The 25172-nt window shown below is 42.7% G+C and overlaps 1 protein-coding gene across 2 annotated transcripts in view; it reads right to left on the reverse strand.

Annotated features, from left to right (window-relative positions):
* The window catches only part of ZC3HAV1 (zinc finger CCCH-type containing, antiviral 1), a 62049-nt gene extending 36877 nt beyond the window's left edge, over positions 1 to 25172 (reverse strand). Inside the window, exons 1-3 of one of the 2 annotated variants that reach the window (XM_004430825.3) lie at positions 24499 to 25172; positions 6412 to 6547; positions 2506 to 2758 (exon numbers count right to left, since the gene is read on the reverse strand). In XM_004430825.3, the coding sequence (XP_004430882.1) occupies positions 2506 to 2758; positions 6412 to 6547; positions 24499 to 24806 (697 nt within the window). In that variant the 5' untranslated portion in view covers positions 24807 to 25172. The remainder of the gene's footprint in view (positions 1 to 2505; positions 2759 to 6411; positions 6548 to 24498) is intronic. The other variant, XM_087431495.1, reaches the window with a different exon arrangement.

Below are 25172 nucleotides of genomic sequence, written 5' to 3' on the forward strand. Positions count from 1 at the left end.
ATCAGAACACATGAGCCCTGCTACTCTCTAGTGGTGTGATGCCTAAAAAACATAATTTTACTTATTCATAGTATTACCCTTCATTCTTCTAAAAATGACTTGAGGTTGCAATAAACGTCACTTAAAATTTCTGAGTGTCAGTTTCCTTATCCATTAAGTGAGACTAATAATACACTTGCCTTTCTTCATGCTTTTGCTATGAGGAACAACGATGAGATATTGTAGGTCAAAGTCCCTTGTAAACTATAAAGCATTTCTCAAATCTAAGGAGATGTAACTGTTTATTACCTCTTATAGAATCTTAGAATTATGTATTCTATTTGCTTCATAAAATTCACCTCTACTACATCCACCTCATAAAGACATTAAAAATTGCAAGTGTTAGGGGCTGGCCCCGTGGCTTAGCGGTTGGGTGCGTGCGCTCCACTGCTGGCGGCCCGGGTTCGGGTCCCGGGCGCGCACCGACGCACCGCTTCTCCGGCCATGCTGGGGCCGTGTCCCACATGCAGCAACTGGAGGGATGTGCAGCTATGATATACAACTAACTGCGGTGGCTTTGGGGGGAAAAAGAAATCAATAAAATCTTTAAAAAAAAAAAAATTGCAAGTGTTAATATCATGAAACAATATGAAAATGCTTAAAAAATAGTACTGATCATTTCACACCCATTAGGATGGCTATCATCCGAAAAACAGAAAATAACAAGTGTGGGCAAAGAGGTGGAGAAGTCGGATCCCACATGCATTGCTGGTAGGAATGTAAAATGGTGCAGCCACTGTGGACAATGGTATGGCGGTTCCTCAAAAAATTAAACATGGAATTACTATGTGATCCAGCAATTCCCCTTCTGGGCATATACCCAAAAGAACTGAAAGCAGGGTTTCAAAGAGATATCTGTACACGCATGATCGTAACAGCATTATTCACAATAGCCAAAAGGTAGAAGTATCCATCCATTCTTGGATGTCATTGTTTATCCACGAATGGGTAAAAAAAATGTGGTTTATACATGCAGTGGAATATTATTCAGCCTTAAAAAGAAAGGAGATTCTCACACAGGCTACAACATGGATGAACTTTGAGGACATTATATTAAGTGAAAGAAGCAAGTCACAAAAACACAAATACTATATGATTCCAATTCTATGAGGTTGTTAGAGTGGTCAAATTCAGAGAAAGAAAGTAGAATGGTGGTTGCCAGGGGCTAGGGGAGGAGGGAATGAGGATATTGTTTAATGGGTACAGAGTTTCAGTTTGGTAAGATGAAAAAGTTCTGGAGATGGATGATGGTGATGGTTGCACAACAATGTGAACGTACTTAATACCACTGAACGATACACTTCAAAATGGTTAAAATGGCCAATTTTATGTTATATTTTACCACAATTTAAAAAACAAAAATAAATTTTTAAAGAAATAGTACCAAGGACTGTAAATTAAATTGTGTATGGTTTTGCATTAATGTTGTTTCCTGTATTAATTTGTATTGTGGTTATGTAAGAGAATGGCCTTGTTTTGAGGAGCTATATGCTGATATTTAGGTGTGAAGTCTCTTGATGACTGCACACCTCAAAAGCTTTAACCACAGAAATGTTATATGTGTGTGTGGGTATCTACATGCACACATATATCGAGAGGAAGCAATAAAAAACTGTGACAAAATGTTATAACTGGTGAATCTAAACAAATTCTATGTTCTTTTTTTCTCTTAAAAAAAAGCTTTATCAGGGGCCGGCCCAGTGGCACAGTGGTTAAGTTCGGCACGCTCCACTTCAGCAGCCTGGCTTTGCAGGTTCGGATCCTGGGCACAGACCTACACCACTCATCAAGCCACGCTGTAATGGCACCCCACATACAAAATAGAGGAAGACTGGCACAGATGTTAGCTCAGGGACAATCTTCCTTAAGCAAAAAGAGGAAGATTGGCAAGAGATGTTAGCTCAGGGCCAATCTCCCTCACTAAAAAAAAAAAAAGCTTTATCAATTAGCTTTTAGAAAAATGATAAACATTTTAAAAAACCTGGTGGAGGGGGAATAGTGCTTAGCGTGAAAATCAAATTTCAAAATCGCATATATACTATGATTATAATTATGCAAAAATTGTGTATGCATATGGACAAGGTCTGAAAGAAAACTAAAGAGCGTTTTATGTGGTGAGGTAGAGTGATTATAGGTAAAGTTCTTCTTTCCTTGTGATTTCTGTTTACTTCTGTTTATTCTGGTAATTAAAAAGTAGAAAGCAGGGAGCGGCCCGGTGGCACAAGTGGTTAAGAGCACGTGCTCCGCTGCGGTGGCCTGGGGTTCGCCGGTTCGGATCCCAGGCGCGCACCAACGCACCACTTGGCAAGCCATGCTGTGTCGGCGTCCCATATAAAGTGGAGGAAGATGGGCACAGATGTTAGCCCAGGGTGAGTCTTCCTCAGCAAAAAAAAGAGGAGGATTGGCAGATGTTAGCTCAGGGCCGATCTTCATCACACACACACAAAAAAAGTAGAAAGCATTTACCTCTCAACCCAGGGGGTTTCTTTCGGCTGTGCTTGCTGTTACAGATGTCCTGAATGTTCTGGACCACGTCCCGGCTCAGTCCATGTTCCCTCATGATTGCCAGCACCTTTCTGTCCATCAGGTTATGGGACCTGAGGCAGTTGGCATAACCGCAATTCCCTCGGGTAAAGTGCTCGCAGATGTGGAGCCTTTCACACGGTGGCTGCTGGTTGCAAATCTGTCTTCGCCCCTCTCCCTTATAACCTTTGCATATCTACAGAAGAGAGAAACCACAGCAGAGACAAAACACCTTCCTGGGTCTGCCACACAGTCATTAAGGAAAGTTTAAGTATACAAATATTTCAGAGGCAAGCAGAGATAAACCAGAGAAAAAAACGTGTGTGTATTCCACAATCTTTGACAGGTTGTATTCAATTGATGATTTATTCGGGGCAGAAGAGGCCTGCACACTAACTAAAAGAACTACGAATTTTATAACCCTTTGGAAGAATCAAAATAAGATGGCCAGCTACAGATAGGCCCAAACAGGACCCAAAGTGAGCCCCACGTTACAAATGAACCCCAAAGAGGAAGGCCCCCCTTTTTTTTTTTTTCCTGAGGATTATCCGCCCCGAGTTAACATCTGTGCCAATGAGGAAGGGCTATTTTTGGATATCAACTCATTCTGCAATTTAAGGGACATGTGGGTCTTACTTGTAACTGTTGGGAATTCAGAATCTAGTCTCTGCTAGGCAGAATGTGGCAAAGTTTTTCAAAAGATCAACTAAAGATAATTTTTATATTTCTATGTAAATAGATATATTTACATATCTAGCTCTACAAAGATGTGGTTCTTACTGAAAGGAGCAGAAAAAATACTGTCACTGAGGCCAGACCATATTATGCAGAACAGAAGACGCTGGTTTAAAAGTCTGCAGCCCTGAAACAGCTATGTGACCTCATCTGAATTACTTATTTACTCTCAGCCTCTGTTTCCTTTGCTGTAAAGTAGGAAAATATTTGCTCTGTCTACCTAAACCAAGTTGTTGAGACAATTAATAAAATATGTGAATGTGTTGTACAAAATATAAAATGTGATGCAAATGTTTGAATCATTACACAGAGAATCTTAACGATTAAAACATTTCTAAGTTGTTTCAGTAGGCTCTGAGCAACCCAGATCAACATGGTTCACTGTGACTTATCTAGGTGGCAAAGATGTGGACTCTCAACAACAATTTAGCCACAGAACCAACTTCTAAAACCTGATTCAAATACATGTCACTGCTCTAGGGCCTGTTATCCAGATTCTAGACTCTAGACCAGCAGTTCCCAAAGTGTGGTCCCTGGACCAGCAGCATCAGCTCCACTTGGAAACTGAGAAATGCCGATCCTCAGGCCCTTCCCCATCTCTACAGTCAGGACCACCACAGGTGGGGCCCTGCAATCTCTATTTTAACAAACTCTCCAGATGATTCTGATGCACACTAAAGCTTGAGAACCAGTGTCCTAGAGGCTCATTCAAAAGAAAACAAAAGAAGAATTAGCAACTTCACAAACGATGCTCTGGTTAAGATTCCTATTACCATACTGATGTTTAAGTAAGAATGCTCCTGCCTTAATCAGGCCAGAACGAAGGAAAGTATTTCCTCCTTTAATAAGCACATTTTAATTTTTATACCAGGAAGTCAAGTTTGCCTGATGCTTTTGTGCTCTCACAGGACTGAAGCAGAGTTCAGACCTGATGAGCGACCTTTCCAAGCCTCCAAGTTTAATAACACTAGACTGCGGGTCAACACACGTCTCAAGTGTCATAACAAGTCTTCAACTCATTGTTCCTTCACACAAAGGGAAAAGGAGGGGTTCTCTGCCTGTCAATGGGACCTTTAATGAGGTTGGGGTATAAGGCATTTCCTTGTGCTGGTAGCCATGGGGGACTGGGCTGGCACATAGGCCAAGGGTCATAGATATCCCAAGACAAGACCTCTAAACCTTGGGCTCCTGGAAACAGAGACAGAGAGACAAATCCAAGAACCTGGAGGAAAGAATGCATGGGGTGGGGAGAGGAAATGGGATATATTTTCCTCCTCTCCTCCCCCTCCCTGAACACATTCATGTAGAGTGCCTTGCATTCCTACCTCTCCTGAGCTCAATGGTAAACTCAAAATCACACCTCTTGTCCTAAGTTTTTTAAGTCCTCAGGGAAATACACTGAGCTTAGAGCCAAAACGTGTTTAACCAGTGGTCCCTAATAGCTATCTTGTCACATATCAAAGAGCATCCGAATTTCAACCTTGCTTATCTTATCTCCTTCTCTTCCACTCACTCCATTTGGGCCTTCCATTATGCTTCTGTGTCTCTTTCAGTGTGAGGCTAACTTCTCTACTCAAGGATTTTTCTCAGGTTAGATACCAATCTTTAAACAGCATCCTTTTTTTTTTTTTTTTTTTGGTGAGGAAGATCAGCCCTGAGCTAACATCCACGCTAATCCTCCTCATTTTGCTGAGGAAGACCAGCTCTGAGCTAACATCTATTGCCAATCCTCCTCCTTTTTTCTCCCCAAAGCCCCAGTAGATAGTTGTATGTCATAGTTGCACATCCTTCTAGTTGCTGTATGTGGGACGCGGCCTCAGCATGGCCGGAGAAGTGGTGCGTCAGTGCGCGCCCAGGATCCGAACCCGGGCCGCCAGTAGTGGAGCGCACGTACTTAACCGCTAAGCCACGGGGCCGGCCCTAAACAGCATCCTCTGATTCTAAGTCAATATTTCCTGTATGGATGAGACTGTTAATTATCCGCCATTGTCCCTACCTTCTTCTAGTAATAGGAGCTCCCAAGTTTTAGCCGGACACATGGTTACCCAGCCAGAAACTACATTTCCCAGCCTCCCTTCCAGCTAAGTGTGACCATACGATAAGCTTTGGCCAATGAGATGGGAGCAGATGCGCTGTATATCATGTCCAGGTCGCATCTTTTAAAAAGGAAACTGCGTGCCTTCCACTTACTTCCTCTCCACATTCCTGCCAACTAGAAAATGGTGGCAATGAGAACAGCCTCGTTGTACCTAGAGATGGAAGCCACATGTTGAAAGAGAACAGAGATTATCTACTGCCCTGAGTCCGGTAATATAACAGGTATATTATATATCAGACAACAGAGCTGACCTCCTGGCCTGAGTCCCTGCACGACGACGTGGAGTCCCGCTGCCTGACCACCCAGCTACCTGCCTACCTACATCTAGACAAGACCAAAAGTCAGCAAATTTTTTCTGTAAAGGACCAGATAGTAAATACCTTAGGCTTTGCAGGCTACTTGATCTCTGGTGCAACTACTCAACTCACCCTCCTATCAAGAAAGCAGCAACAGACAATATGTAAATGAATGGATATGGCTGTGTTCCAATAAAAGTTTATTTACAAAAACAGGTAGCAGGCCAGATTTGGACCATGGGCTGTAGTTTAATGACCCCCGATCTAGTCCATCAAGTGAAAGAGAAACAAAATTGTATTTTATTTGAATATGTTCTGGGGTCTCTTTGTTACAGCTTAGCCTGTACCCTCAACCAATATACCCTGTCATCTTCCAAAGCCTCAATTCAAAGCCCATCTCTTCCAGGAGGCCACCCTGATGTAAAGCATGAATAAGTCCCACTACTATATCTCCAGATCACACTTGCTCACAAAGGATTCCCTAGCACCCTAGAGATGAAAGCATTCCAGACTCATATTCTTATAAAACTTCAAATAGGAAGGCAATTGCTGGAATCTCTTGGTTCACTCAGCAAGAGCCCTGACTGCCACCTGCAGAGCCCTGATGTTAACGCCCTGATGTTAACTTATGAATTTTTCTGCTCCTACTCCAGCACATCCGTGACATAACACTGCCAATAATATTCTCCCTGCTTTTTAAACTAAGAAATCATAACTTACCTCAGGCATAAAAAAAGGGTCACTTTGGACGAGGAGCACTGCTAATTCCTCTTTGTTGAGACCAGAGAGCTCATGATTTTTCAGGATTCTAAAGTTATCTTCTGAGAGGACATCGTGAGAATATTTGCATAAATTCCTGGAGGAAAACGACAACAGTCAGTGATTCCACTTCACAGAAGTAAAGAAAAACAAATCATCTGGGGAACTTTCAGTCATTGAAGATCAACACCCATCTCCTTTGTTAGTACTAACACAGGTTGATCCTGCTTCAAGAATACACTTTAAAAAGAGATGAAACAGCTAGACTGGGGGGATAATGAATATTTTTTTCACAAAGTATACACACCTATGTTTTAAATTATTGCAATACTTCTTTAAACAGTATCTCCGCTCGTATACATTAATAATGTCAGAAAAGAAAAAAATTGGCAAAGAAACTGAAACCAATTTATTAGAAATGATTGCCCATGGAGAGACAACAAATAATTAAGATACATCTATGGACTGACAATAAAGTCAATGGGAAGAGAATTCCATTTATCAAACACTTTAATTATACAAAATTGTTCATTGCTTTATCTTTTCTATGTCTTCTATACCAATGTATACCTATAAGATTTGTGACTACAAAGGAATGGAACAAGCTCTTAATTGTATATTTCAAACAACTCGACAGAAAAAGAGATAAAAATCCCCTTTACTTTAAGATATTGAAGATTTAGGTCAACGCTGTCCAACAGAACTTTCCATAATGACAGAAATGTTCTATAATCTGAGCTTTCCAAGATGGAAGCCATATATGGCTACTGAGCACTTGAAATATAGCTAGTGAGACTTAGGAACTAAATTTTCTATTTTACTTTATTTTAATTAATTTAAATTTGAATCGCCACACATGACTAGTGGCTGCCATTCTGAATGACAGAAATTTAGATCTTTGTTATTCAAGGCGCTGTGGGAGAACCAGTAGCATCACCATTACCTGGAGCTTATCAGAAATTTAGAATCTCAGGCCCCACCCCAGTCCTACGGATCAAAATCTGCCTTTCAACATCGGCAAATGATTTAAAGTCTGAGCAGCACTGATTTAGATCCTTGAGGAACCCTAAGAGCACTGATGTGTTCATTAGACATGCATAATTTGACAGTTATCAATGTCCACATAACAAACTCATTCCACTTTTTTTTTTTTTAAAGATTTTATTTATTTATTTTTTCCCCCCAAAGCCCCAGTAGATAGTTGTATGCCATAGCTGCACATCCTTCTAGTTGCTGTATGTGGGACTCGGCCTCAGGATGGACAGAGAAGTGGTGCCTCGGTGCGTGCCCGGGATCCGAACCCGGGCCACCAGCATCGGAGCGTGCTCACTTAACCACCAAGCCACGGGACCGGCCCTCATTCCACTTTTTAACTCACATATCCTACCTATAATATCGCAGAAGTCCTCAGATTTATGGTTTTAACAGTTACTAATATAATGGGATATTAATATTTTCTAGTTTGCACAACCATTATGAAATTATCAGGTGGTTAGGTAATGGCTAGATTTTCACCATATAAACAGTGTGGCTACAATTGCCTTTGTACAAATAACCTTTCTCTTTTCTTTTTCTTTTTCTTTTTTTTTTTGTGAGGAAGATCAACCCTGAGCTAACATCCATGCTAATCCTCCTCTTTTTGCTGAGGAAGACTGGCTCTGAGCTAACATCTATTGCCAATCCTCCTCCTTTTTTTTCCCCAAAGCCCCAGTAGATAGTTGTATGTCATAGTTGCACATCCTTCTAGTTGCTGTACGTGGGACGCGGCCTCAGCATGGCCGGAGAAGCAGTGCATCGGGGCGCACCCGGGATCCAAACCCGGGCCGCCAGTAGCGGAGCGCGCGCACTTAACCACTAAGCCACAGGGCCAGCCCCAAATAACCTTTCTTTTACATTATTTTCCTGGGGTTTATTCCTTTGGGAGGACACAATAATTTTCTTGGCAGCTTGTGTTTCTTTTGATTTACTGCTCTCCAGAAAACATACCAGCAATCTGTGAGTGTGTCTATTTCCCTGCAAACACATTAACATGGAGTTTTATCACTTTTGCTACTTCAACAGGTCTGAAATAGACTTATGCTTTTAATTTGCACTTTAATTATTAGCAAGACTGAAATATTCCCAAATGTTGGCTTGATGCTTGTATTTCCTCTTACTTATACTATGGTTGTTCATATCCTTTAACTGTTTATCTAGTGGATAATGGGTACTGACGTACAGATTTGTAATTGTTCTTTATATTTTTTAATGTTAATCTTTACCAGTCTTATTTCAAATAGTTTTGCATTTTCTCCCTTTTTATCAAGAACTTATTAAGGTTCTTGTTGCTGAATTTTTATATGATCAGATCCTTCCAGTTTGCCATTCATAATTTAGCCTACTATTTTAACACCAAGAAATTAAATCCACGTAGCTGGATAACTATACCATTTTGTTTCACTTTTAAAAGAGAGATTTTCAACTTTAATTCTTTAAAACATCTGGAGCTTGTTATGACAAATGGTGTCGGGAGGACCGTAGTACTTTATATCAACTTTTCTCATTAACATCTATTAAATAGGATTCTTTTCTTATTTTGTTATCCTGGACTATTGTGTGTTAACCTTATAATAAGTTTAGAACTGTTGGAATCCCTGTTGTGTTTTATCAATCTACTGTTCTGCTTTGAATCCAATACCGTATAATTTAAACGTCCTTTGCAGTATATTTTAAATATTAATAGTAATTTATCATATTGGCTTATTCCTTTTCAAAAAAGTCTTTAGTGTGCTTAACCATTATTTTCTCTATAGAAATTTTATTATGATTTTGTCAATTTCCATAAAATATCATATTGACAATCCAATTTGTGTTAACTCCATAAATTAGATTGGATATTACGTCATCTTAACTACATTAAATCTTCTGATTCTGCAATATAAAATCTCTCTCTATTTATTCAAGTCTTATTCTATTTTTCTTGTTGAGAATTAAAATCTTTCTTTTAATAGTTGTCTTTCATTTCCCAAATATTAAACATTTATTTAAATGCTGCTGCCTGTGGGTAAGGTATTTCTGAAACTCGCTAGAATTGTCTTCAGATCTAGGTGTGGAACCTCAAAAGAAAAATCACAGAATCAACGACTGTGTCAGCCACCGCCCGAGCCCTTGAAATCCAACCACCCCTCCCATGCAACTTGCTTCATAGGGAAGTCAAGGGCAGCTGGTCAGACCCTGGCTACAGCCTCTATCCGAGCTGTTTTCTCAGGCAGGCCTTCTCCTTACTTTCTCCACGTGGTGTCCCTGGCTTTTAGTGTGTTTTGGGCGCTCCCTGATAAGGCTGACCTCAGCTCAGGGCTTGCTTTGGGTTCTGTGGTTTCAGATAACTGCTGTCCAGCAGCCCCCACCACCCAGAGCCCTCAGCAGTTGGGCTAAGACTCCACCCTCTCACTCCCTCAACCCCCATAGGAGGGGGGATCCAAAGAGAATTTACAGCAGGAAGGGCCCAGCTTCCAGCCCAAAGCAGAAAGCCCCTCTGTTATAGCTTTACCAGATGTGTATGAACCTCATTACCTCATAAGGCATCTCACTCCATTGGCCATTGCCACTAACGATCCTCTTGATACGGAACTGAAAATGACCGCATAGCAACACTCGACCGCTAGACAGGTGCTACCCTTTCCCTCGGAGACACCTGACAACTGTTAGTTGGAAAGAATTAAGAATCTTTGCTTTCCCTTTAGCTCCAGACCAGACAATTTGAACACGGAGCCAAGACTATAGCACCTCTCCTGTGGCCAAATTAGAGTCCTAGACGAGGACTCTGCCCCTCTCCAGGACCCAGCGAGATGCAGCACTGGTCATACCTGTCTTGTGCCTGCCCTGTCTTAGACGAGGAGGAGTGGGGTACTTTCAGAGCCCAGGAAGTCAACATTTCCTCTAAATTATAAAGGCAGCCAGGCAGCCTAACGGGGACCCGTCTGCCTGGAACCCTGAGTGTCCAGGCTTTCCAAGCCCACCTAAGACACTGACGCCTGGAGGAAGAGCCCACCTAGCACACTGCCTGCCTGAGGGCCCAGTTTCACTCTTCATTCCCATCTCCATCCTCAGGCAAACTGCTCATTCTCCTAGAGTCTATGATAGTCACCTAGAACCAGCTTCAGTCAGCCACATCTACTTCTTGCTTGGTTCCCAAGCTGCAGCCCCCTCCCTGGGAGGCCCTTCTCTGTTCTCCCACATTGCCTAGACTTTTCCCAACTTCTTCTTAGGGGCTTTATCTTTGCCCTAATTTCAGCATATTGAGCAGCCACGAGGGTGGGGCAGTTTGTACTCACCTATTTGGGTGTGAGACCAGAAGTACAGAAACTACTATTTATGACGAATTTTACTAAGTGACAGGAACTCTGCATTCGTTGTTTAATTTAGTCATCACAATAATCCTATGAGATAACAGTTTACTTTTTTTTTTAATTTATTTTTTTGTGTGTGAGGAAGATCAGCCCTGAGCTAACATCTGCCAATCCTCCTCTTTTTGCTGAGGAAGACTGGCCCTGGGCTAACATCCGTGCCCATCTTCCTCCACTTTATGTGGGATGCCGCCACAGCATGGCCTGACAAGTGGTGCACGCCGGGGATCCGAACCTGGGCCACCAGCAGCGGAGCGCGCACACTTAACCACTACTCCACGGGGCAGGCCCAACAGTTTACTTTTTACTTTGGTAAACTGAGGCTGGATAAAATGAGAAATCAAAAGTGACTCAAATAAGATGAAGATCTGATAACTGAACCCAGATCTGAAAAAACAAACAAAAATAGACATAACTGAAACCGAAAAAGAAAAGAAAGAAAAGGAAAGGAAAGAAAGAAAGAAGAAGAAAGGAAGGAAGGGAGGGAGGGAGGGACGGAGGGACGGAGGGACGGAGGGAAGGAGGGAAGAAAGGAAGGAAGGCAGGCAGGCAGGAAGACAAGCCACTCTGGATTATTTAGGCCACTATTCCCCAGTAGTAAATGGAAAATTGAGAGCAGAGTCCAAGGAGAGAGAATGTGTATAAATCATATAAAGGATGTCATAGGGACACAATAAATGATACAAACTATTTCTTATGATTGGCATTGAGGATACAAGTTGTTAGGGCTCGACGGAGGTCATGTTTAGGTTTAAGGCGGCAGAAGCTTCCTTCCCACTTTCTTCTTTTTTTTTTTTTTAAAGATTTTATTTATTTATTTATTTTCCCCTCAAAGCCCCAGTAGATAGTTGTATGTCATAGCTGCACATCCTTTTAGTTGCTGTATGTGGGACACGGCCTCAGCATGGCCAGAGAAGCGGTGCGTCGGTGCACACCCGGGATCAAACCCAGGCCGCCAGCAGCGGAGCGCACGCACTTAACCGCTAAGCCACCGGGCCGGCCCAATTCCCACTTTCTTCTGATCACTCTGTCCCAGCTCCAGGTCCCTAATATTGGTGAGAAGGCTTACACCAGGAAATAGTGCGAAAGTCCCCCACGGCTTCTTGGGGTTCTCTAAGCCAGTGGTTCACAAAGTGAGGTCCCTGGACCAGCATTGTCACCATCACTTGGGAGGTTGTCAGAAACGCAAATTCTCAGGTCCCATCCTAGACCTACTGGGTGAGTCCCAAACTTTCAGTGGGAGTTAGAATCATCTAGAGGGTTTGTCAGAACACAGATTGCTGGGCTCCACCCCCAGAGTTTCTGATCTTTAGGTCTGGGGTAGGGGCTAAGAATTTGCATTTCTAACAAGCTCCCAGGTGACACTGATGCTGCTGGTCTAACGAGTACACTTGGTCTAATGAGTACACTGGAGTATCGTGGCTCAAGGTTACCTCCTCCAACAAAGGACAACGGGTCCTACAGAAATTGGTTCACAGACACAGGGACTCCCCACCTCCCGGCACAGAAAAGAGCTCGCCTACAAACCATGAGGAACCGTCCAGCGAAAAACAAGCGTTTGCAGAATGCTGCCTGCACTTGGAGCAGATAAACTTCAAACAGCGTGAGTTGGAATAGGATATGATAATTTTTAAAAAAAGAGCAAAGATGGCCTTGAAAGAGGCAGAATTCTCTCTCTTTCAAGAATCTCAGGCCAAAAGCCTAAAAACAAATGACCTTTTCACTTTTCTCTTCCAGCCACAGAACAAAATGTTATTTAACCCTGGCAATAAATCCTCCCCCCAGCACGGATGAGGTCTAGCCTGCAGAGTGGTTCTCATCCTTGGCTATACGTAATAACCAAGTGAGGCGTATTTAGAAATACCTAAGCCTGGGCCACACCCTCAGAGACTGATTTAATTTGACAGGAGGTGGGACCCCAGGTAATTCTAATGTGCAGCCAGGGCTGAGAATCGCTGGTTGGGCTTGTCAGATTAGATTCTAAATGACGTTCCTGAACCAGATGTTCACCTCTGAGCTCTTGCACTTCACAAGTCGGTAAACACAGGGCCAGCTCTGAGCTCAACAACCAGACCAGTGGGAAAAAGATAATAATGTAAGGGAGAGTCTTGTTTTCTGACAGTTATTTGTATCAAAACCGGCCTTCCCTTCTCCTCCTTATCCCCTCTGCTCTCCAACACCTCACTGCGGGGGTTGATAAAAACAGAAATAGCTGATTTGCACAGAAAACAGGAAATAGCTCACCACAATATAAGCCAGGTGAAAAAGGAACCAGGATGTGTGAAAGATAAAATCTAGAGAACATTTGTCTAAAGAATAAAATGTCATCAATCAAAAACAACCCTAATGAGGTGTTCTTTCAAAACCATCAGATTCCTGTTGTTTGTACTTCTAATGTTCAAAGTTAAATTGCCACGTTACTAGAGGTCAGGGTGGTTTGCTGAATCTGGAACCCCCTAGTAAGATGGGGGAGACTCACAGGAGACCAGTGGAGAGCACAGCACCAAGGTAAGGAACAACGGGGGAAGAGAAAGGGTGCAGCAGAAGAAAGGGACCTGCTTTAACCATGACTCAATTACCCAGAAGACATCAGGCCCAAAGAAGAGAAATCCAGCTGACTGCTGCCCCATGGTGATCCCGCAGTGCAGCGGCTGCAGGCCTCAGCCTGGGCAGAGGAATGTATCAGGCAGGCTGCAAGAGTGGGGCAGCAGAGCGCAACAGGAAGGGACCAGGCCCACTGAGGATGGGAGGGGTGGGGGGCCAAGGATCTGCACGTAGTCTATAGCTGTACCTGTACCGAGTGAGCTAAAAATCCTCTCTCTGTCTTCCCAGAGAAATCATCTTCCCAGTCTTGACTTATTTCTCCAGTGCCTAAGTTAGTGGTTCCCAAACTTTGCTGCCCATTAGAACCACTAGGGACTTTTAAAAAATCCCAGTGCCCAACTAAAAATATTGAATCACTATGTTGTACACCTAAAACTAATAAAATACTGTATGTCAAAAAAATAATAATAAAGAAATTAAAAAAAATATATCAATACCCAGTACCCATACCAATTAATCAGAACGTCTAGGGGTAGGAGCCGGGCGTGAGTATTTTTTAATGATTCATCAAGTGATTCCAATGTGCAGCAAAGTTTGGGAACCAGCACCATGAGTCCACATCAGGATTGAGAAAAAGCATAGGAAATGAAGAGAGTTAAGCGTACAAGGTGGTGGTGGTCTTGCCCAAATCTGGATGATCAGAGGAGGTAGACTACACAAGCCTCCTCTCCTTGCACATGCGCCTCTGCCCCTGCCATCCTTCTCAACGTAAATGCCCTTAGAAGTGAAAGAGAATGGCAAAATGAACTGGAAAGAAAGATTAACGAACTGGTTAACAGTGTTTGAGGATTCCTTTAGTGAGAAGGAAAGTCCTAGAAGCCTCTAGGATAGGCTACTGTTTGCAACACAAAGTACGTGCTGCATACTACCTGCTGATGCAGTGACCAGAATGCCGGAGGTTTCCCGTATGTTTTGTCGTTCTATTTTATAAAAGTAAGAGATATGTCACCCTAACCTTGAAGAAAGTAATACTTTTTTCATCTTTTGTTCACTCTGCACTAAGGAATCCATTTCTGTCTCTCTCTCTCTCTCTTTTTTTTTTTGGTGAGGAAGCTGGGCCCTGAGCTAACATCTGTTGCCAATCCTCCTGTTTTTTTTTTTTTTTTTTGCTTGAGAAAGATAGTCGCTGAGCTCACATCGGTGCCAGTTTCCCTCTCCTTTATATACGGGGCACCGCCAGAACACAGCTTGGTGCGTAGGTCCATGCCCAGGATTCAGACCCACGAACCCCAGGCTGCCAAAGTGGAACACTCGAACTTAACCACTAGGCCACCAGGGTGGCCCCCTCCATTTCTCTTTTATTTCCTTAAACACTGAATCCACATAAAACCTTGCATTTGCAATCTGCCAGGAAGCGCACTCCCATGTACTGTTTCTGATAGCGTGGTTCCTGGAGCCCTGCAAAAGAATCCTTAGGGTGATGGTTAAAATGCAGATTCCCAGGCCCCAAACCATCCCTTCTGAACCAGAATTTCTGATTTGTGACTTGGAAATCTGCATTTTAATAAGTTCCCCCACAAGTGATTCAGATATACATTGAAGTGATTCAGATATATTCCAAAGCTGGGTACCTCCTATACCCCGGGGGCTACCCAAGAGTGATCCATCAGGGTGCAGGGAAAAAAATGTTACAACTCTTTATATTATTTTTTATCTAAAAAGGTAAAAAATTATTGCCTGGGCTGAAAAGACTGGAGGAGTAGGAAGGATTAACTAGTTAACTTAGAAGGGGCCGAGGGGCTGGCCCGTGGCTTAGCGGTTAAGCGTGCGCTCTGCTACTGGCAACCAGGGTTTGGATCCCGGGCGCGCACCGACGCACTGCTTCTCTGGCGGTGCTGAGGTGGCGTCCCACATACAGCAACTAGAAGGATGTGCAACTATGACATACAACTATCTACTGGGGCTTTGAGGAGAAAAAGGGGAAAAAAAAAAGAGGAGGATTGGCAATAGATGTTAGCTCAGGGCTGACCTTCCTCACAAAAAAAAAAAAAGAAGAGGCACAAAAGAACCTTTAGGACTAATGGAAATTTTCTACATCTTAATCATGGTGATGGTTACATGGGTGTATCCATTTGTCAAGACTCTTCAAACTGTACACTTTATTTATTTTATTTTATTTTATTTTATTTTTTGTGAGGAAGATCAGCTCTGAGCTAACATCCATGCCAATCCTCCTCCATTTTTTTTTCCCTTTTTCTCCCCAAAGCCCAGTAGATAGTTGTATGTCATAGCTGCACATCCTTCTAGTTGCTGTATGTGGGACGGCGCCTCAGCATGGCCGGAGAAGCAGTGCGTCGGTGCGCGCCCGGGATCCGAACCTGGGCCACCAGCAGCGGAGCGCGCACACTTAACCGCTAAGCCACGGGGCCGGCCCCTCAAACTGTACACTTTAAATGGGTACATTTTATTGTATGAAAATCATACCTCGATAAAGTTGATTTTAAAGTTTTTTTAAAGGTAAAAAGTTAGTAAATATTTAACATACAAATTCAGAGTTACAAACTACATATATGATTTTTAAACAAATTACACATAATAGGAGTACATGCTCAAAATGTTCTCTACTGACAGGGGTGAGGAATCAAAATGTTTGGTAACTACTTCCCTAGGTGACCTCTCTTAACCTGATGCTTGAGTTGGTCTGAAACGTATTAAAATCTCTTCTCAGTGGGGAAGTATTAAAAGATGGTGAAATGGGTCTCTACTCTCTCCTCCCACCCCGAGTCCAGCTCCTCTGCTCCAACCTGATTAAACTGATTTCTCACTGGGCCCTGAAATCCTAGGTCTTTCTGGATTCTTTTACTCCTTTTCTACCCCCACCTCGGGGCCTTGCCAATCCCAAAACAGCCTGTAGGTAAACATCATACATACCTGTTTGGAAGTAAGCAAATTAGAACCCTTTTATGGAAGGAAAACAAATCTATACTTATTTTAAATGTTTAATTCTGCCATCTCTATATGATGTGAAAAATAGAAAATATTCTGTTATCAGATGCTTGTCACTTACTTAAGATTTTATCACAATTCACAGTATCACTTATGATGTTAAGTTTCTTAGCTTAATTTCTGCAGAAAGCTGCAGAAATTGAAAGTCAAATGAAAATATACATGAAACAAATCTGAAAAGTTTTGAAAACAATCAAAAATACCCAAATGATTCCTATGGGGTACACACCCTTTTGTGCCATGATGTCACAGAACACGGCATGTCTCTAAAACCATCAGCCTGACAACAAGACTCCAGGGACAGAGCACAATTAGTAAGAGAGGAGCTTCCAGGAAGACTCCTCCCGGGTAGATACACCCACACAAATGACATGCAACATGCAAAACGAAAAAGCAGACCTTGAAACATTATGCTAAGTGAAAGAAGCCAGACACAACAGGACAAAGATTATATGATTCTATTTATAGGAAACATGGAGAATAGGCAAATCCATGGAGACAGAAAATAGATTAGAGGTTGCCAGGGGCTGGGGAGAGGGTAGATTGAGGGGTGACAGTCGCTGGGTGTGGGTTCTTTTTGAGGTAATGAAACTGTTCTGGAACTAAACAGTGGTGATGGCTACACATTGTGAATGTACTTATTGCCATTGAACTGGAAACTTTGAAACAGCAAAAAATAAAATAAAATAAAGGCTACTACAGGGGGCCGGCCCCGTAGCTTAGCCGTTAAGTGCGCGCGCTCCGCTACTGGCGGCCCGGGTTCGGATCCCGGGTGCCCACCGACACACCGGTTGTCCGGCCATGCTGTGCCAGCGTCCCACATACAGCAACTAGAAGGATGTGCAACTATGACATACAACTACCTACTGGGGCTTTGGGGAGAAAAAGGGGGAAAAAAGGAGGAGGATTGGCAATAGATGTTAGCTCAGAGCCGGTCTTCCTCAGCAAAAAGAGGAGGATTGGCATGGATGTTAGCTCAGGGCTGATCTTCCTCACACACAAAAAAAATAAATAAATAAAGGCTACTACAGACAAAAATAAATAGAGTGCTAAGATGACAAAAAAAAGCAAAATACAAATAAGCAGCAACTAAGAATTAGACACCAAGTAAGACAAACTTTAAAAAAACGAGCATTATGACTTAGAAGGGCTAGAGATCCAGAATACATAAAGAATTAAAACCACATGAGGTACAATTTCACATTCCTTGTATTGGCACAAATTTTAAAAGGCTGATGATATCAATTGGTGAGGATGTGAAGCCAAGGAATGCACATATTCTTCTGGTGGGAGTAAAACTTGGCATACACACTTAGAAAACACTTTGGGGGGCCGGCCCCGTGGCTTAGCGGTTAAGTGCGCGCGCTCAGCTACTGGTGGCCCGGGTTCGGATCCCCAGCGTGCACCGACGCACCACTTCTCCCGCCATGCAGAGGCCACGTCCCACATACAGCAACTAGAAGGATGTGCAGCTATGACATACAACTATCTACTGGGGCTTTGGGGGAAAAAAAAATGGAGGAGGATTGGCAATAGATGTTAGCTCAGAGCCGGTCTTCCTCAGCCAAAAAAAAAAAAAAAGAAAGAAAGCACTTTGGAATTACCTCACAAAACTTAAGATAAGTATGGCAGTTCTACTCCTAGATACCTCAGAAACTCCTGCATGTGCACACAGGAAACATATACCAAAATGGTCAATGCATCATGGTTTGTAACAGCAAAAAATTGAAAACACTCTATCTTTTCATAAAAAGAAAATTAATATAGAAATAGTGTACATTCATACAAAAGAAAGCTATACATTTAAATGACCTACAGCAGTCCCTCTCCTAAAATTTGTGGGGTTTGGAGCAAGATAAGATGGAGGTCCATGCACCAAGTGTCTAAATACTTAAAAGTAATTAATCAAGCTAAGAAATGGTTCAATAAAATATGTTCTGTCTTCCTATCTTGACAAATGTACTTTCATAACAACCTGGAAGGCCAAGCAGGAATTCAGAATTCTCGGACTCCTGAGAGTTCTATGACAGGATACAGCAGAATGAAAAAAGTCAGCCTTGGCTCCCAACTCTAGCCTACCACTTCTCTTCCCACCCCAGGCTCTGTCCTACACTGCTAGTGCCACCATACAGAGGCAGCGGACATGCCAGCCTGTACATCCAAATTCCTCCCACATGTAGGAAGACCTGGGGAAGAAGCCCACACAGGCCCTGGAAGTGGGCTGGGGAAGTCCAGGGTCCCAGGGAACCCAGAGCATGGTCTAGAATGGGGGTGGGGGCCACAGGTTCTAGATGAGCACAATTCCTTGCTCCCATGGACTCCTCAAAATGTAAGGATAGGGAGTGGCCCGGTGGCGCAGTGGTTAAATGCGCGCGCTCCACTTCAACAGCCCAGGATTCACAGGTTCGGATCCCCAGCGCGCACGGACGCACCGCTTGTCAAGCCATGCTGTGGCAGCATCTCATATAAAGTAGAGGAAGATGGGCATGGATGTTAGCCCAGGGCGAATCTTCCTCAGCAAAAAGAGGATTGGCATCGGATGTTAGCTCAGGGTTGATCTTCCTCACAAAAAAAAAAAAAAAGAAAGAAATACACACATATTTAGAAAAATAATAAATGTATGAGAAAAATAAACATCAAATGCAGAACAGTGTTGGTGGGACTGTAAACCGGTATAGCCATTATGGAAAACAGTATGGAGGGGCTTCAAAAAATTAAAAATAGAACTACCATACGATCCAGCAATCCCACTTCTGGGTATATATCCAAAGGAAATACAATCAGTATCTCAAAGAGATATCTGCACTCTCATGTTCAATGCAGCATTATCCACAATAGCCAAGATACGGAAACAACCTAAGTTCCATCAACAGATGAATGGATAAAGAAAATGAGGTATATAAGTATACAACAGAATATTATTCAGCCATAAAAAGGAAATCCTGCCATTTGTGACATCACATATGAACCTAAAACACATTATCCTAATAAGCCAGACACAGAAAGACAAAAACTGCATGATCCCACTTATACATGGACTCTATAAAACAGTCAGCCATGGAAAAAGAGAGTAGAATGGTGGTTGCCTGCGATTGGGGGGGCAGGAAATGAGGAGATGCTGGCAAAGGGTATAAACTTCCAGGTATAAAATGGGTAAGGTCTGGCGATCTAAGGTTCAGCATGGTGACTATAGTTTATAATAATGTATTATATACTCGAAATTTGCTAAGAGAGTAGATCTTAAGTGTTCTCACCATCAAAAAAAACGGGGGGGTAAATAGATGAAGTCACGGATGGTTTAATTAGCTTGATGGAGGGAATCATTTCACAATGTATATATGTTATCAAAATATCACATTGTATACTTTAAATATATACAATGTTTATTAATCAATCATATCTTACTTGAGCTGGAGAGAAAAAAAGAACAGTGTTTTTCTCTAGTTATCCCCTCTACGATGGGGGAGATGATTGAGGAAGAGAATTCAGGGGGGTTAACTGGGTGATATTCTATTTCTGAAGCTGATGTGTGGGCACACAGATATTCATTGTATCTTTATATATTTTTTAAGACTTAAATATCACATAATAGAAACTTTAATGAGAAAATTCTTTTACAATTAAAATAATAAGATACCATTTTATACCCTTCAGATTGGCATAAATCAAAAAAGTCTTGTAACACCAAGTGCTAGTTGGCCATAAAATGGGAAAACGGGGACTCTCAAACATGAAGGTGTAAACTGGAACAACCACCTTTAATACTAACTTGTCAGAATCTAGAATAGTTGAAGCTGTGCAACCATTCAACCCAGCAATTCCCTTTCCTAATGATCTACCCTGGAGAAGTTCCTGCCATGAGCACCAAGAGTATATTCTTGGCAGCACAGTTTGTTGTAGCAAAACATTGGAAATACCACAAATGCCCATTATTGAGGGAATAGGTGCTGAACTGTGGTATAAATCAGATGATGAAATACTATACAGCTGTTAAAACAAATACACTAGATCCTTAGGACATGAATAGATCTCCAAAACACAACATTGAGTAAACATTCTAAAACACATAAAACAATACTACATTTTGTATATGGATACAAATATACATGCAAGGAAATTATAAAATCATGGAAGGACAGAATCCACACCAAAATCATGATTGAGGTTGCTTCTAGGGAGAGAGGGGAAGGAGACTAGGGAAGAGAAAAAAAGAACACCCTTAGGCCTTTTCTGGTTTTTATTTATTTTAAAAGATAAGGAGCAAAAATGAAAAAATGTAAACATTTATTTATTCTGAGAGGCGAGTTATAAGCTTATTATACTATATATTCCTTTATATAACTTTTGCTACATACTCAGAATATATATACTCTGATGCTTGTTATATTATTCTTTGCATTTTTTGGTATTTTTTTCAATTTATGAAATAGTCAACCAATCCTCTTCCCATCTACCCACCCCCACCCAAAGTTTCAATGAAGCAAGAGAAAGGCATACAAACAGGAAGCCCTGGGGAAACACCCACATGGGCTGAAACCACAAAGCTAGTTGAAGACACTTTGACAAGCCTGCTTTAAACGGTTAACTAGAAATCATGCTTGCAAAAAAATAACTGGAATTAATGAAAGATCACACTTCATATAGCTACTTCACAACACAAGGACTAGTTAAGAAGTCATTCAGATTTGCGTTCTATACTAAGTCTGAACACTATCTGCTATGTGACAGTTGGTAAATTTCTAAACAGCTCTAGGCCTGTTTCCTTACATCAAGATGGGACTTACAATACCTACCTCAAGAATCATAGTAAAGACTAACTTGGCTACCATCTCTAAAGTGCTTACCATAGTGCTTGGTACATGGTTATTAGTTCAATAAATGGTAGTTATTATTTGCGTCAGAACTGGGATTACAACTCCACATGTGGGCATATATTTCAGCAAAACAAACAGAAATATCCAAAGTGATGTGCCAAAACAAATAATTATCCAACACTGAAGCAAGCCCTGTCGTTGACTAAAATGTATAACTAAAAGCAATGTTAGGGGCCAGCCATGTGGCATAGTGGTTAGGTTCCCGTGCTCTGCTTCAGCGTCCCTGGCTTCGAAGGTTTGGATCCCGGGTGCAGACCTACACACTGCTCATCAAGCCATTTGGTATCCTCATACCAAGTGGGGTAAGATCAGCACAGATGTTAGCCCAGGGCCAATGTTCCTCACAAACAAAATTAATTAATTAATCCTCCATGCCAATCCTCCTCTTTCTTGCTGAGGAAGACAGGCCCTGGGCTAACATCTGTGCCCATCTTCCTCCACTTTATATGGGATGCCGCCACAGCATCGCCTGACAAGCAGTGCGCCGGCAATCGGAACCCAGGCCGCCAGCAGCAGAGCTCGTGCACTTAACCACTATGCCAGGGGACCAGCCCCTAATTAATTAATTGAAAAAAATAAAAATAAAAGTAATGTAAGAGAAAAGAGAACTACAGAATAAACAGGAGAAATCCTATGTATGAATAATAGCACTAGAGAGGAAATTTTCTAAGTCCAGCAAAATGCAAACTGTCCTCAGGCAGAGAACAGTTTATCAAATTGAGCGGTAATCTCAAGATGGGTATCAATTGGTCAACAGATTCCATTAACATGTAACCTACAAAGAAGGTCCTTACATTCCCACACCGCCAAGTTTTAGAAGAGAAGGTTTTATAAGTTGCTAAGGGGAGACTATTTTAAAAACATACTTGGGGAAAAAAACCATTTTCTAGGCTTTCAGGCAAAAAAAAAAAAAAAATCTCCCAAGGGTCTTTATTATGAGGAAACAATGTACATTAATGGATCAAAAATTTCTAATTCTCAAATTCAAAAGTGATGTAAAAGGAAATTAAAAATGTGACTAGATTAGTAAATGTAAGAAATAAGAATTTATCACTTCACTAAAAAAAATTAAAAAATAAGACTTTAATGAATTCCCCAGAGGATCCATCCAAACTTGCACATACCAAATTATCCCTATATTATACACACTCTTAAAATATAGAAAAGTGGAGGTTAACAACCCAATTTATGAGTTTCAATGGTTTTAATGTTTCAAATCAGGCAAAAAAAAATACCATAATAAAATTCATAAAACAAAAAACTTAGGTTTCTAAACATATTGTGTGTAAGAGATTGAAACAAAGTTTCTAAATATATTGGATATGTAACATATCGAAACAATTATAGATTATGCCTGTGTAGGATTTTTCCTGAAAAACCGCAAGTCAGATTATAAGACAATCAGGGAAATTTGAACACCAACTGGATACTAGATGATATTAAAATTGTAATTGTAAAAAAATGTGATCATTGTACTGCGGTTATGTTAATAGAATAGAATTCTTATCCTCTAGAGATACTTAAGCATTTACAAAGCAAATGATCTCTGGAATTTGGTTTAAAATAACACTTTGGAGTTGGGGACAGGGATGGGAAGGGGCCAATAAATGAAACAAGATTGGCCACGGTTTTTGGAAACCGATGAAGTGAAATGATGGGTACATGAAGGTTCATCATTCTATTTCTCTACTTTAGTATATTTTGAATATATCCGTAGTAAAAAATTAAAACATAGGAAGCATATGTATTTAAAACTAAAAGTCAACACTAGTTGGTGAATAATTTTTCATAACAGAACAGAAAAAGAGATAACAAAGCCTTCCACTTCTGTTGCTATTCAGTATAGTGAGCTAGAATGTTCCTTCCTTTTCTTTCTATCCTCCACCCTCCCCTCCTTTCCTCCTTCCTGATTTCATCTGTTGTTGTGACTTAGATGACTCCCTCTACACACATAATCCGAAACTCAGAAACAGACTTTCAGATTGGTGCCTCACAACATATTCAACAAATATTTTTTTAAATAACAGAGCATACTCAAGCACTTTTTAAAAATTTTACAGTTTTGCCCTAAACAAATACGTTTAAAAAAAATATTAATCTCACCTACCTCATCCATTTAAATTACCTGTCTTTTGTATGTTTTATTGCACATATATTGGGGGTAAGTAAAGTTTTTTGCTAACAAGTGCAGGATCAAAAGTTTGATGACCACCATTTTGGACACTAGGACACCACTTCAAGTTTGTGAAGGATGAAGAAGGGGTTGAGGGGACTGTCAGAGAGCCTGCCCTGGGGGAAACAAGATGAGTTTGCTTCGTGTTGTCAGGATATTCAGGTACAGATGCTCCTTAGACCCTGGGAGATGAAGAACCTAGAGTCAGTAGGAAGATGTGGGCAGCAGATGTACATATGGAAGCCGTCTTTGTACATGTGACAGCTGAACCCAAGGGAGTGAGCTCTCTTAGGGAGAGACTTGGAAGACAGGTCAAAAGGCTTAACTCAAACCTTGGGATACACCTATATTTATTTGGCGAAAAAGAACAAGTGGCAACAGAAGCAGCTGCCTGAGAGGTAAGCACTGTTTCCAAGTGGTCCCAAGAGCCCGTCAACGGTTCGGGCCACCGCAGTGACACCACGGGAAAGGAGCGCTGGGTGAGAACCATCCATCATTGGCAACTTTGAAGAGGACTCTCCTGGTCAGGGGGTGCGGACTAGCTTCAGATATCAGAAAAGTGATAACGAGAGGAATGGAGGGCCAAGCAGAGATCCCCGGCTCAGTGCGGTGGAGACGGATCCGGGTGCCGAACGCGGCTGGGGTGCTGGGAGGACCGCAACACGCCTAGGGACGAAGCTAACAGAGAGGGAAAGACTCAAGATTCCAGAGAGTAGAGGCATATTCCTTTGTTCCCAAACCTGCCTCCAAATTCTCTAGGCCCTGGCTTGCCCAAAAATACTTTATTCTCATGGGGGTGGGAGTTAAGCGTAGTCTTCACCCGGGCAATATCGCGTTAGCCATATTCGAGGAAAGGTCTAGAAGCGTTGGAGGAAAGGGAACTGCCAAGAGTAGAAGCGCCGGCCTAGCGGGGGCTCTCCAAGGGGAGCAGAGAAGTGAGGAGCTGGAGGAAGAGGCTGTCGGGCGCGAGGTCCCCGCGAGGGCCCGCCCCTCGAGGAGCAGCAGTCGCGGCAGTCCTCCCAGACCGGGACCCCGGGAAGCCACCCCTCCGTCTCAGCGCACTTACCGATCCGACTGCGAATAGTGGCACCGGTCCAGCAGGTTGAGCTTGCAGAGGTGCAGGTTTTCACAGGGTCTCTGGCAGAACTTGCGACGGCAGACCCGGGCTCGAGTGGTAGCCACCACCGACCGGGTGACCCCGGCCTTGCCGCCGGTCTCCAACACCACGAAGCGATCGGGCCCGGCCGCGTCCAGCACCTCGCAGAGCTGCGCCTCGGGGAGCGCGATCTCGTCGAGTAGCGCGTCCAGGGACATGCGGCCCCCGTGGGCGCACAAGATTTTGGTGATGAAGCAGCACACCTCCGGGTCCGCCATGGCGCTCTGCGCTGGGCTGGCTGCGCCGCGGGACTGCTCCGGGGAGAATCGAAACTTACAAGAGTCCCCGGGGGCGGGGGCGGGGGCGGGCGCGGGCGGTGCTCCGGCTGGGCGCGCCCGGGGCGAGCCAGCGCGCACTCTCCATCGCCGTTAGCTGAGCGCAGCGCTTTCGGTTTCACACTCAGCTCTGGGTCAAGAGGCCAGATCTCACCGACCCGGTCCCTGTGTCAGATTTAAAATCTATCGCGACGGCAACCGAATGGAATGAAAGCGAACAAGCGCGGGCAAATCTGCCCGCACCACCCGGACAGCTCCCTCTCAGTTCCAGGCTGCGCGAGGGTGAGGTGCCCCAGCTCAGCACCGCGA

Source organism: Ceratotherium simum, chromosome 1, assembly GCF_057802395.1.
Source record: "Ceratotherium simum simum isolate JZ-2026a chromosome 1, ASM5780239v1, whole genome shotgun sequence".
In the NCBI taxonomy this organism is placed as follows: Eukaryota; Metazoa; Chordata; class Mammalia; order Perissodactyla; family Rhinocerotidae; genus Ceratotherium; species Ceratotherium simum.